The 13,326-nt window shown below is 47.6% G+C and overlaps 2 protein-coding genes across 3 annotated transcripts in view; one reads left to right on the top strand and one right to left on the bottom strand.

Moving 5' to 3' along the window:
* Window positions 1-1,420: 1,420 nt before the first annotated feature.
* Window positions 1,421-6,741, top strand: LOC119708682 (G-protein coupled receptor 183-like). 2 transcript variants are annotated; one of them, XM_038155320.1, is made up of 2 exons: window positions 1,421-1,449; window positions 2,389-6,741. In XM_038155320.1, the coding sequence occupies exon 2, from the start codon at window positions 2,421-2,423 to the stop codon at window positions 3,477-3,479; it is 1,059 nt and encodes a 352-aa protein (XP_038011248.1). In that variant the 5' UTR covers window positions 1,421-1,449; window positions 2,389-2,420; the 3' UTR covers window positions 3,480-6,741. The 2 variants fall into 2 exon arrangements, with proteins under 2 accessions (XP_038011248.1, XP_038011258.1); XM_038155330.1 differs by lacking the exon at window positions 1,421-1,449 and adding an exon at window positions 1,616-1,653.
* A 5,148-nt stretch (window positions 6,742-11,889) lies between these two features.
* Window positions 11,890-13,326, bottom strand: part of UBAC2 (UBA domain containing 2) — an 86,487-nt gene continuing 85,050 nt past the window's right edge. Inside the window, exon 9 of the mRNA XM_038126979.1 lies at window positions 11,890-12,771. Within this exon, the coding sequence (XP_037982907.1) occupies window positions 12,664-12,771 (108 nt within the window). The 3' untranslated portion in view covers window positions 11,890-12,663. The remainder of the gene's footprint in view (window positions 12,772-13,326) is intronic.

Raw genomic sequence — 13,326 nt, 5'->3', positions numbered from 1 at the left:
CGAGCAACAAAAGTGTCTCCATTAACAGATAAGCTTGTTAGCCAATTTTCACTATTACTCTTGCTAGGTACCTTCAACTTCTAGTAAATTCATGACCATAATGTGTAATTTCTATACAGATGACTCACAGTACATGAGTACACAGATTAGTACTGAGTTTAATGTCACTGTTTTAAAACATTAGAAATATTATGCAATTAAATAATTAGTGGAGCTTTACTGACCCAGAGGGAAATATGGAAGTTTAGCTTAACTGTGACCTTAACATTTGTATTTCTTTGCTTCAGTTTTTCAGTAGCATCCCAAATGCCCCGTGATGGGAATTTCCTGGTTTATTAGGAATTTTTTTGAGGGATAAAACCAGACACCAGCAAGATCATCACCACCACCACAAAAAAACCCCAAACACTAGAACCATTTTTAAAAGCATAAAAATTCCTCTTGGGATTTGAAAACCCTAGTAGTCTCCAGTAAAAAAGCCACCATGGGGAAGGCCATCCTGCTGGTCACAGGGCAGGCTGGGCTTCTGCAAACATTTTGGGAAGTGCTGGGAAGGAAAGTACTCTCTCCATGCTGTAAGACACACACACGCAGGGCTGAGGGATAAATCACAGCCCTCCACTGCTCAGCGCTCTGTGGGGACAGAGCCCACCGTGAGAGTTCCAGCTGGGACAAGGGGCTTTGCCCCACTTTCACCGCACAATGTATCATCTTAATAGCAAAAATATTTTTCCTCTGAGGGCAAATTGTTTCATTCAACTCAGTCTCTGCGCTGAGGAGCCGTGCCTGGTGATGTCTCTGTGTGCGTGCGAGAGGCAAATCTGGGTTTCACCGCAGGCACAGCATGGCTTGCACTGGCCACGGGCACAATAAGCTCCTTTGAAAATTTGCCACAATTTATTGTAAAAGCTGCCCGGTCCGATCGTGCTGCCGTGGCCATGTGCGTGTGCCCGGGCTGAGCGCTCTGGACTGCACGTGAACCAGAGCTGAAGATGTTTTCATCGTTCAGTTGCACTTTGCATCCTTGTAGAAGTTTTCAGAGTAAAACCCCAAGTCGGCTCAGATGTCGGGAGCGATTGCCGCTCAGGTACAGTCATTTATCTTCTCCAGAGCAGCCACTACTGAGAATATCCCCCGCGGCGGCAGCGTGCCTCTCACATACCGAAAGAAAAAAAAAAAAAGCCCCACCCAGAAAGAACAGTTTTACTAACCCTAAGGAAAAAAAAACCCAACAAAAAACAACAAACAAAAAAAACCCCAAATCTCACGGTGCTTTTATAATGTGAGCGAATCCCGGGAGGCGCTCACACGGCCGGGGAGGAGTGCAGGACTCGGGCAGGAGGATCCGCGCTCGCTGCCCCCCAAAAGTCGGGCGGGAGGAGGAGGAGGAGGAGGAGGAGGAGGAGGAGGAGGAGGAGGAGGAGAAGGCGGCGGCACCGCGGCACTCAGGTTGGAGCCCCTGATCTCCCTTTCGTGCTTGTGCGTTTGAGCATCCCAGCCCCTCGGGGTCCGCGCCGCCGGGGACGAGAAGAGGCAGCGCTGCGCCCGTCCCGTCCCGTCCCGTCCCGTCCCGTCCCGTCCCGTCCCGTCCCGTCCCGTCCCGGCGCGGCGGCGCTCGGAGCGGAGCCCGGCGGCGGGAGGCGGCGGCGTGCGGTGAGCGGCGGGCAGGAGACGCGTCCCGGGAGCTGCTGCAGCCCCGCAACCGAGGGGACACCGCTGTCAGCGGGCATGAGCGCGGACCCCATGCCCAAAGCGGGGCGAGCGGCGGGAGGGCGAGCGGGGAGCGGGGTTCGGTGCCGGGGTGACGAGCACGGGTCACGGGATTTTTGGGGAAGGTTGGGGGTTTTTTTTGTGGAAACTAGGTTTTTTCCTCTCTTTGAATTTCTTCAGTTTTGTTGCCGCTTTGGTCTCGCCCGAGGGTTGCGAAAGTGATCCTCAGCACTTCTGCCCGCCGGTCCCCCAGCCCTCCCAGTCCCCGGCCCCTCCAGTTCTTGGGCATTTTCTCAATGAAGCTCCCCATTCCCCTCGTAGTAATGAGTAAATGATATCATTGCCACCAGATGAGTTTGGGACCTTCCTTGTGTGACAGGCAATTTCCCCTCCCAGCACCTCCAGTCCTCCAGTCCTTTCTCATGTTGATTAGACTTGTGAAAAAACAAAATTAAGAGTAGCTCGTGATAAGAAAAGGAGAATGACTCACAGCCACTGTTGAGATGCTCTCACCAAAATCACAAGAGAAGCATTTTTCCAAATGACTCGAGCTGTGTGCTGCTAGGAGGCGTGGATGGAGCAGGGGACAGGGCTTTGCTTTGTGATGAGGGCCAGCTCTAAGAGTGCCACTCCTGTTATCAATAAGCTGCAAGTTTCACGTCTGTTCTTATTCCAAAGGAGAGAGCAAGAGCTCGTGAGGCACCGTGGAAATGGCTCTTGTGGAGGACGTGCTCCTGCTCACCAACCTCACCTCCAGCAACCAGAGCAGCTGCAACGTGCACAACCACCACTTCTCAACCAAAGTCATCTTCTCCCTTTTCTACATCTTCCTGCTGTTGTTCGGTGCCTGTGGCAATGTCCTGGCCCTCTGTATCACCTTCCAGCGCAGGAAGAAGAAACTCAACTCCACCGACCTCTACCTGGTGAACCTGGCGCTCTCCGATGCCCTCTTCACCCTGGCACTGCCGGGCAGGATCACCTACTACATCCTGGAGTCTGACTGGCCCTTTGGGGACTGGTTCTGCCGCATCACAGCTTTTATTTTCTACATGAACACCTATGTGAGCATCTACTTCATGACCTGCGTGAGCGTGGACCGCTACGTGGCCGTGGTACGCACCAGGCACCCCGGCAGGATTCGGAAGATGAGCCGTGCCAGGGGCATCTGTGTCCTCATCTGGTCCTTGGTGTTCCTGCAGACGGCTCCGCTGCTCCTGCGGCCCATGACGCGAAGGATGGGAGACAAGCTGACCTGCATGGAGTACTTCAACTTCGAGGAAATTCCCAATCTGCCCTACCTGCTCCTGGCGGCCTGCATGCTTGGCTTCTTCCTGCCTGTGGGCATCATCTTGGTGTGCTATGTGAGGATCAACCTCAAGCTCTGCCAGACGGCCAAGGAGAACCCGCTGACAGTGAAGAACGGGCACCACCACCGGGCCTTCACTGTCATCCTGGTGGTTCTGCTGGCTGTCCTGCTCTGCTTCAGTCCCTACCACCTCAACATTGTCCAGTTCATGGTCAGGAAGATCCTCTACCAGCCATCCTGCCGTGAGCAGCAAGCCTTCAAGATGTCCCTGCAAGTCACTGTGGCGTTCATGAACCTCAACTGCTGCATCGACCCCATCATCTACTTCTTTGCCTTCCGGGGCTACAAGCGGAGGCTGCTCCGCATCTTCAGGAACAGCGGCTCCCTGGCCACCTCCTCCACCGCCAAGACCCCCTCGGAGAGCAACAGCAACAGCCAGCCGCCCGGCTCCAGCTCCGTCTAGCAGCACTTAGCCTCTCCCTTTTTCCCTGGCCTGTGACTTATGGACCATCCCTGATGGCAGGAGGCGGAGTCAAGCGGCAGGACCAGCACCTTCAACAGGCTCCATCGCTCCCCTGCCTGGAGCCAGGGGCTCTCGCAGAGCCACCGCGGCAGGGACAAAGCCCTGCCTGGCTCTGCATGCCCGGCTCTGTGCTCAGCGCTGCTGCACCTGCCAGCCTGGAGCACAGAGAGGCACCTTTTCTTCCCAGCCCCAGAGGGGCAGCTCGTGCAGCTGCTCTGTCTGGCACACGCAGCTGGAGCTGTCCCAGCACTGCACTGCCCCTCTCCCCCATGCCTGTCCGCGCCCCCTGTGGGGCTGGGGCGGGCTGGGAACCACCATGGATGTCCCTCTGCCCCCTTCCCCTGCACTGCCCCTGGAGCACTACAGCATCATCCCTGCAGGCTTCAGGGCAGACAGCATGAGGAGATGGACTCAGGGCACTCCAGGGACACACTGGGATGTTATTTTCATGCAGAAGACGGCCTACAGCTCCTCCTCCACACCGACAAACAGCAGCTCTGCTCTCTGCCTGCCCAGCATCCCGCTCCTGCACTAGGGCTCTGAATGGGGCAAGCAGTAAGTGTGGGGCATGTGGGAGATGCTGGAAAAGCCCTCTCCTAAGGAAGAGGTGTGGAAATGTGAATTTGTAGAGCTCCTGGATGTGCTGCTGCCTACATTCACCATTTGGGTGACTGCTTCTTCCCCAGGGTGCCCTTCCTCACTGCCCTGACTGCACTGCAGTCACCCTGGGACTCACTGCTAGGAAGGGGATTGTGGGGATGGCCTGGATCCAAGCCCAGCTCTAAGGCTGCAAACCTGCCCTGGGTGTACTCATGGGGCAAATCTTCCCATTAGTCTTTAATTTGAAGGGAGTAGAGAAATAGGGACAGGAATTGAGGGTGGCCTTTTGTGACCTTGACTGACCTTGAAGCTGATGCCCTGAGGAGTCTGAGAGCCCTGCTAAGGGAGGTTACTTGTGATTATTGCCAGAGCAAGGGAAGGAGCCCTGGGACATCAGGTTCCTGCTGAGGTTTGTGCCTCTCAGAAAAGAACAAAGTTGGCAGAAGTCTCCTCAGTTTCGCTGAAATCACTAGACTATGATAAAAACCCACACATAGGATTTCACAGTTCCTGGCATGTCTAGTCTTTTGTTTGAGGTTGGAAGGGACAGACACACACAGACATGAAAAGGAAAAAACAGCTACTTATTTTACTGAAAAGTATACCTGAAAAGGTTTCATGAACCGACAATTGATTAATACAAGTAATTCTTTAACATAATAACCTTTTTATGCCTCGAAAGTTAATAATAGTCATATGCAGCCTTCATTGTTTTAAATGCACACAAACAAGCCTTTGGACGGCAATGGTTTTACTTATGGAATGGGTCTGAAGGCTGAAGGCATGCTGAAGGCTGACTAAGAGGGATGCCTAAAATAACTCAGGTGGGAAACAGACTCCAGTAGGTCCTTCCTGGAGGCTGAGCCCTTGTCAAAGCAGGTTTAACCTCAGTGCTGAACTTCAGTGCTGAACTGCAGAGGGCCTTTGTCCTGAAAAGCATGTTACAATGGACAAGAAAGAGCTGGGATGCAATCACAACAGGATGTCAGTGGTCTGAACACACTTGAAGGAGTCTGGCTAGGTTGGTCGTTGCTGTACAGTTACATTGCCCTATTAATATCTCTGGGAAGTGATGGTTGGAAGGGAATCTCTGCACCACCTCATCCAGCAGCCCACCCAAAGCAGGACTGTGGTTGGCACAATGTCAGGCTGGACACAGCCTCATGCAGACAAGGCTTAGAAACTCCAGGCAAGGATGGTCCCCTTGCTGAGGTGACAGTTCCCACTCTGCATTGCCCTCTGGATAAAACCATTTTTCCCACTGTCGTGTCTGAACTTCCCCATCCACAGGTGGTGGCTGTTGCCCCTAACATCACCTACTCGTGCTATGAAGAGCTTGGCTCTGCCATCTTTGTGACTCAAACTCCACAGGACTGTGTTGGGGGCTGCCAGTGGTTCGTAGCTGTTGGTTTCCATGTGAGCACCAGAGCAGGGGTCTGCAGCAGTGGCCAACCCTCCTACTTAAGATCAAGACATTGAGATGTTTTGCCAAGCTGCAGCCCACAGCTGAGAAAAAGCCAATCTATAACCAAGCCTTGTGAGGAGAAGGTGGAGTATAAACATAACCTCGTTTGCTCCTTACTGGGCTCTGCTTTTCTCAGAAGTATTTTATTAAGAAAGGTACCTCCACCTCTTGCCACCAGTAGGAGCCTTTGGAGTAGGAAATAGCTGAAGAGCTGGGTGTAGTGGTGCACAGTGCAGGAGGGATCCGGCCTTCCTCCTCTGGATGGACACCAGCCTCAGCTACTTTGCTTTTGAAAGTACCAATCTGGGGACAGCCGTCAATTAGCTGGAACTGAAGGAAGGGACTTGGGCAGAGTGGGTCGAGAGGAATCGGGGCAAAGGAGAACTCTAAAGAACCTTCTATTGCCCAGACTAGTTCGCCCACCTGTGGGTGCTCCCTGTCTGCTTGCAAAAGGAGCATTTCTCTAAAACTGAAGAGAATCCATACACAGCATTTTGTCTAGAGGCACAGTAACATTTTCCTACACTTTGCCATTCACCTGTTCAGTCTAAGCTCCTCGCATGGTTCTTGCTGTACGCTGCTAGCCCAGCAGCTACTGCCTGCTGCCACGCTTGGACCCACCAGCAATCCCTTGGAATCACAGAAACACTGAAGCACAGAATCATTTAGGTCGGAAAAGACCTCTGAGATAATTGGGACCAGCCATTAACCCAGCACTGCCAAGGCCACCACTAAACCATGTCCACAAGTGCAGCACCTGCCTGTCTTTTAAATACCTCTCCACCGGCTCCGCCCGGCCGCTGCTCCTGCCTTGCTCCCGGCTCCCCCGGGGCGCAGACCCCGAAGCCCCGGCTGGGGGTACCCACGGCGGAGGGAGCCCCTGGGGCCCGGTGCCCGCCCCGACGGTGCCTCCGGGCGAGAGGGACAGCGCCGGTTCCCGCCGAAAGAGGGAGTCGGAACGTTTGCTCGGTGTTAAAAATACGCCCACGAATCTAAGAACATGGTCACAGATGGGGCTGTGCTTCCCCCACGCGTCTGCTGCCGCGTAGGAATGCGGCGCCTTCCGAACGCCGGGTGCTGGTGGCGTGTATGGGAAGCACACGACAGCACACTGGGATCGAAGGCGTTCCGCGCACAGAGGGGTAACTGCACGGTATGCAGGTAATTCTTGCTTTCCTGCAGCCTATTGGTGCTGTACTGTCTTCCAAAAGAAGATTGCACTATTACCTGAGGGCAGAGAGTACACTTTGTGGACACACAGCAATAGGTAACACGTGCACAGATATAGGATATAGAATATACTGTCTGCATCAGAAGAATAACCTGGGCTGCATCAAAAGCAGCATGACCAGCGGGCCAAGGGAGATGATTTTGTCCCTGTATTCAACTTGGGTGCAATCCCACCTGGAATACTGCATCTGGGGTCCCCAGCACAGGAACAGCATGGACCTGTTGGAGCAAGTCCAGAAGAGGGGCACCAAGATAATCCAGGTGGAGCACCTCTCCTTTGAAGACAGGATGAGAGCCTTGGGATCGTTCAGCCTGGAGAAGGATCCAGGGACACCTCAGAGCACTGAAAATCTAAGCACCTAAAGCCTCCAAGGCAGCTGGAGAGGGAATTTTGACAAGGGCCTGTTTTGACAAGAGCCTGTAATGACAGGACAAGGGGAAATGTCTTCAAAAAGAGGGCAGGTTTAGATGAGATATTAAGACAAAGCTCTTTACATGGGGGTGGTGAGACACTGGAACAGGTTGCCAAGAGAAGCTGTGGATGACCCATCCCTGGAAGTGTTCAAGGGCTGGGTTTGATGGAGTTTTAAGCAACCTGGTCTAGTGAGAGGTGTCCCTGCCCTTGGCAGGGGGGCTGGAGAGAGCTCAAACAGAACAGCTTTTTTCCCTTAGCAGTGTTTCCCAACTTACACACCTCTTCAGTCTATGCTTTAAACTGTTCTGAATTGAAACTATTGCATGTCATACATAATATTTGTAAGCCATCTTTGTAAGCCAGTAAAATATTGTGATGTAATTACGCACATATCTACTAAAAATAAAAGCTTCTCATGGCCAAGTAACAAGCCCTGGTGTGACTGATCAGGCCAGGAGATGTGGGCAACTGCTTCCTCCTCAGAGGTGCACCTGTGCCTCTGCCCTGTCCCAAGCAAATGCCCAGAAGCAGTGAGGGGCAAGCACAAGCTCTCAATCCACTTCCCTTACACAGGTGCTCTCATGGAACAGGGAATTACAAATCCCCTTCCATGGGAAAAGCTGCAGGACCTGCGAGGAGCTGTGTCCTTTCTGGAGGAGGTCTCTCCACAGCTGTGATGGAGAGGTGACAGGAGAAGTCAGGCTGGCAGGTCTAACTGCTTTGGAAGCCAGAAGCATCTGCATTCTCACATATGAGTGGCTCCAGGGTTTGCTGCACTGCCCAGCTGCTGGGATTACACTGCTTTCTCACTTGCCACATGTACCACCTCCTGCAAAACTGACCAAATAAAATGTGAGGATTCCCCTCTCAGACACCTCTAAAAAAAAAAAAAAAAGTGGATTTCCAGTATGAGATTAGCCATAACCTTGCATATTTCCATTTTCCACATGAAATCCTGAGAATTCTTTTAAAACTGAATTAAGTGCAATCCAACACTCTCCCTTTTCTCTCAGCAGGTCTTCTCTTTCTGTCCTCAGTTCTCCTTTGGTCGTCTTTCCTAAACTCTCTCTCTTTGCTCAGTTCTCACCTGCCTCATCTCTCTCAAGTCCTTTCCTTTGCTAATCTTTCGTGACAATAACAGTCCCTACCTATCCTCAGTCGAAAGGTCAGATCCTGCTTTCACTTCAGCCAGGATCCTGGAAATTTCCACTCATTTTTGATGTATATTCCTGCTTTCTCCACTGCAACCATTCCGGTTTAGAAACAGCCCCCATATATACCAACAGGTATGAGTCAAACTAACTTCTCCTTCCTCTCAAAACTCTCCTTTGGAGGACAAATGATGACAGCTGAACTACCAATGTGTTGAGATTCTCAACAGTCACACCCATTTGTCCAGTTGCAACATTCCCCTGCTCCCTCCGCTGCTGTCTCACCTCATATTTGCACCAAACACTGTTGGAAGCACACACCCTCTTTGAGTTTCAAAGTGGACTTTCTGTGGTGAAAGAATCCCTTTACATATGGAGACAGGAGGAATTTAACCCTACTAAAAATCAAACCGGTATTTTTTAAGTAAATGCACACACATTTTACATATATATATATATATATAAATATGCATGCATGTGTGCAAATATATATAAACAGATACAGTGCTTGTGTGTTCATGTGACTCTCCTAGTAAAACAGTTAATTTGTTCAAAACATGCTCATTTATATAAAATACTGATTACTGTGGCCACACAGTTAAAGAAAGCTAATCTCACGTAGGTTTTTCTTGTGGAAGAACACACAAGAATTTAATTGCAATTTTGTATCAAATCCCTCTATCAGTTCAAATGAATGCTGTGCATTTATTATGCACAGCATAATAATTTATTTACCCTCAAACAGATGCAGGTCCCCTCATAGCATGGGAGTTGTAGTTTGGAGTGTTTCCAAAGCTTGGTGCCATTGCAACTGCACAGATACTCCAAATACACACGTTTGAGAGAGGGGGGTCTTTGAATACAGACTTTTAATTTTCTTTTAACAAACTCTTAGCTCCACTTAAAGTCATTGAACCAATACATAAATACTCTGACTCACTCTCTGTATATATACACACGCATACACACATATATGCATATATATAATCATATATATACATATACACACAAACAGGAGAGCCAGAAACACTGCCCTTTGCCCAGTGCCTTGCAATAAGTTTTTCTGGCTTGCTCTTCTGTTCCAGACAAAAATAACAAGACCTTTTCTCCACCACATATTCCAAAAGGCACTGGTAAGTGCTAGACAGCACAGGCTGGTGTGTGAACCAGCTGTGACAGTCCCTGTGCTCTCTCAGTAACAGGCAGCCTTTAACGCTTGTTTTGAGGGAGGAAAATGGTTTTGGTAGGTCTTGAGACCAATCAATCTCCATCTTGGCAAAAAGTTAAGGCGTGAGAACCTGAGCCTGGTGGCTTATCAGGTAGATTTACATAAACATCAACCTCATTGTGGGTGTGTTTCAAAGTGTCATGCAACTGTCTAGGAAAGTCCCCCAGTAAGTTACTCCAGTGCTGTCTCACAAGATGACATTCCCTGTCTACGAGGGAAATTTTAACAGCAGCAACTACTTTTATTTCAAAATATCAAATCTTGGCTTTACTAGAACTAGAATGAATTTTCTAGGGACTTGAAATCCAATACGTAGAAAAGTATTCTGCCTTCTTCATGCTGCCCAAAAAATATGGCTTGTGTCACACACAGATTAGAAACTGTGTGATGAGACATTCAAAACTGTATCAGACAAACCCAGCGAAGGCTGTGAAGAACATGCTCCTCACATTCCCAGAAACAGTTCATGAAAATTCACCATCAAATGGAAACTGAGTTGTTTTCCAGCTCTAACATGTGAATCTTTCTTCTATGGTTCTTACATGAAACAGGAACTGTTTTCAACAGCATCTCAGACCCTTCTTCTATCACTTCTTCTTTTTTTTTTTTTTTCTTAAATTGGAAATCACAATCCTGGAAGCATTTTGAACACAAACTTTTCTCACAATCAACTGGAGTTTTCAACTGATATCATCAAGACCTGCATTTTACCCCTTAGTTTAACCATGTTTTGCAGAAGGCCCAGCAAAATGGAATTTTCCAAGCAACCATGGCATGAATACCCCCTGTACAGGCAACAGTGAGAAAGGATTTAGACTTGGGGAATATCCACTTACATACCCTATATGCCACTCAACATGTTTTAAAATTCCAAGGAATACCCTTTGTGCTTGTCCCTACAGCAGGGCAAAGTCTGAAAAAGGCATGTATAGGTATTTTATTTCCTACAGACAAAATTTGATTTCTGAATTAATTGACCAGTCTTTATTGCTATTTTTGGATAAAATATTTGTGAAGGAAGAATCATATGTTTCAAAATTAAAACCTGTACTTGTTTCAAAGCATTTAAGTAGTCTGCATTTACAGATTATAGTAGGACTCCTTTTTCTTATATGTATCCTTTGCTTTCCAAGACAGCAGGTTTCCAGAGTTCCCTGGGTATAGAAATGTCTGTGGTCTACACACACACATAGCTTCAGCTTCACACAAACAAAACCTTTCAGCCTTCTTTCAAAAAGCAGACCCTCCCTAAATTATATGATCACAGAAACAAGCTAAACCCTGAAGGAGATTGATCAAAGCCCAAGAAAAAACATTGTCATTCCAAACCCCCCTTACTTAACCCACTGCAAAAGAAATACATACAGAACAGTGACTTAATTAAAAATTATGTCATGTACTGAAAGCTGCACAAATCTGATGCAATTTCTAGATAATGACTTGTACACCCAAAGGACTTTTTCAGTTTTATCAGTCAATTAAAAAAGCAAAGAGAAGTATCTCTCTCTCCCCCTAAATCTTGTCCTGCAATTTTCTGATATGTTTTCCAGGCCAAGTGAGACTGCAAAGATCTGTGCTGTGGTAGACAGTGTTCATCTGGATTTCCAAAACATCCCCTATGCACCTGTTATTGCCTCTGTTACATTTCTTATGCCCTATGCCTTATTCCAAATGTATGCATGTATTAAATACGCCTGCGTGTACCTAAACACGTATGCACATGCTGCACACACACACACAAGTACAGACAGAAACATGAAATGCCTACGATACGCGTGTAGATTGGTTCATGGAGTTGCACTCTGGAATCTTGCATTCCTTCAGATTGCTTTTATAGAGATGTTCCCCTCTCTGCACCCAGCCCCTGCAACTTCTAAGGTGCTAATACTGAGCACTTCTGAGAGTCAAGCCAAGCAAGCTGATTCAGGAATCAATCTAAGCTTCAAACCCAGCATGGCACAAACTTGGCATTTCCGTCCTGTTGCCTCCCGTGCCAGCCTGGATCACCCCTAATGTTAATGTTCCAGTGGTCAACACTAAGTTGCTTCAGATGGTGACGATTCAGCAAATGCAGGGCCATCCTCATCTCTGACACTAGAAAACTAGACTTATATGTAGAAAAGTTAGCTTTTTGTAATTGCCTTTTAAGACAGCATGTAGCCAGCTGAAAAAACTGAAAGCAGCACATAGGACACTGCATACATCCATTGTTACAGAAGTCATCTCTGAGTTAGCCATGGAAGTCATTCACATCATTCCAGTTCTGATCGTATTGCATCATTCGATTCACCTTTATTGCTTCCAGTGAGTATCTTCATGACCCGTATTTGAACAGCAATTCACTCCCTTTGTAAAAATTCAAATTTACAGTGGTCACTTGCCATAGCTCACCATACACACATGAATTTTCTCTCACCCTATCTGTCTATGATGTGCTGAATGACAACTTTTATTCAAAAAAAATTTGAGAAATAAAATATTACAGGCATTAACAAAACTTTGCAAAGAATGATATAATAGTCCCATAACCCTTCATTGAGTTGAAAATTAAGTGATCTTCAAACCTCTTATTACTGTAATAAAAAATCAAGTACTGTAAAATAACATTGAAGCTAGAGAAATTAGACTTGTAAATGAAGAAAATATGATTTTTCTTGACAGGTAAATCTATCTGTTGTAGTTGTTGGAGCTTTTTTTTTCCTAGTCATTAAGTCTGATAATGTCTAACAAAGATTTACAAGAAAAAACCCACCTATTTTATTTAAAAATAAATTTAGGTGATATCCAGTAACAAGTAGAAACTAAAGTTAATTTGAAAAGGATAACCAGACTAGAAACCACCAAGTGATCCAAAGGCTTGGGAACAGTTCACATCATTTGTTAGCATCGCTCTGAGTCACCTGTCACGCCGAGCCGTGTCTCTCTCGCTCTCGGGCTGACCTTGGTGAGTCTGCCCAGCAGGTGGCTTTGATCCTCTCCCAGGCATGTACAAACCTACATGGTGGAAGGGTGAAGTTCCTTCATGCACAAAACCATCAGTGCTGCAGTAGAAAATTAGTGGCTACATTTAAGTCATTATTTGAAGCCCTCAGAGCTTCTAGAGCATCTCCTCTGGAAAACCCCATTTCCATAAGTCGTGCGACCTGGAAAAGAAATGAAGTAACACCACTTTAAAACCAGAGTTTTATTCACACTGTGTGCACATTAGTCAATAATGTGAGAAATCACTTTTCCACTGATCAAATGCCTATCAGGGACAGCGTGCTTCAAAACCTTGCCACAGAGATGACCGCTTTCCACCACTTAATTCAAAGCTGATTGCAGAAAATGCCACACCTGCATTTTCCTGGCTGGTCAAGTTTTGAAAGAAAAGTAAAATCCAAAGTCTGGTACCACACATGACAATTACAGTCTGACCTGGGGGCTTGCTGCTTTCAACAAGAAAAGGATCTCAAGAAACCAACACTGACCAAAACACAGAATTATAGAGCAGATGAGAAAACCTATCCAGAATGACTCTTCAGCTCTTTTCCTTGAAAAGATCTACTTCTCCAGGGGGCATAAAGAACCCACTGAAAACTATTCATTCCAGGTGTTGGGGATTTTTTTTAATAAACCTTAAAGTTAGTCCTAACATAGAGGCAGTACAATACTTAATTGGTTTAGTAAAATTCTTGGAGGGCTTCTACATATACTCA

The sequence above is a fragment of the Motacilla alba genome, chromosome 1 (genome assembly GCF_015832195.1).
Source record: "Motacilla alba alba isolate MOTALB_02 chromosome 1, Motacilla_alba_V1.0_pri, whole genome shotgun sequence".
NCBI classification, from domain to species: domain Eukaryota; kingdom Metazoa; phylum Chordata; class Aves; order Passeriformes; family Motacillidae; genus Motacilla; species Motacilla alba.
This window is presented reverse-complemented; position numbering and strand designations above follow the sequence as displayed.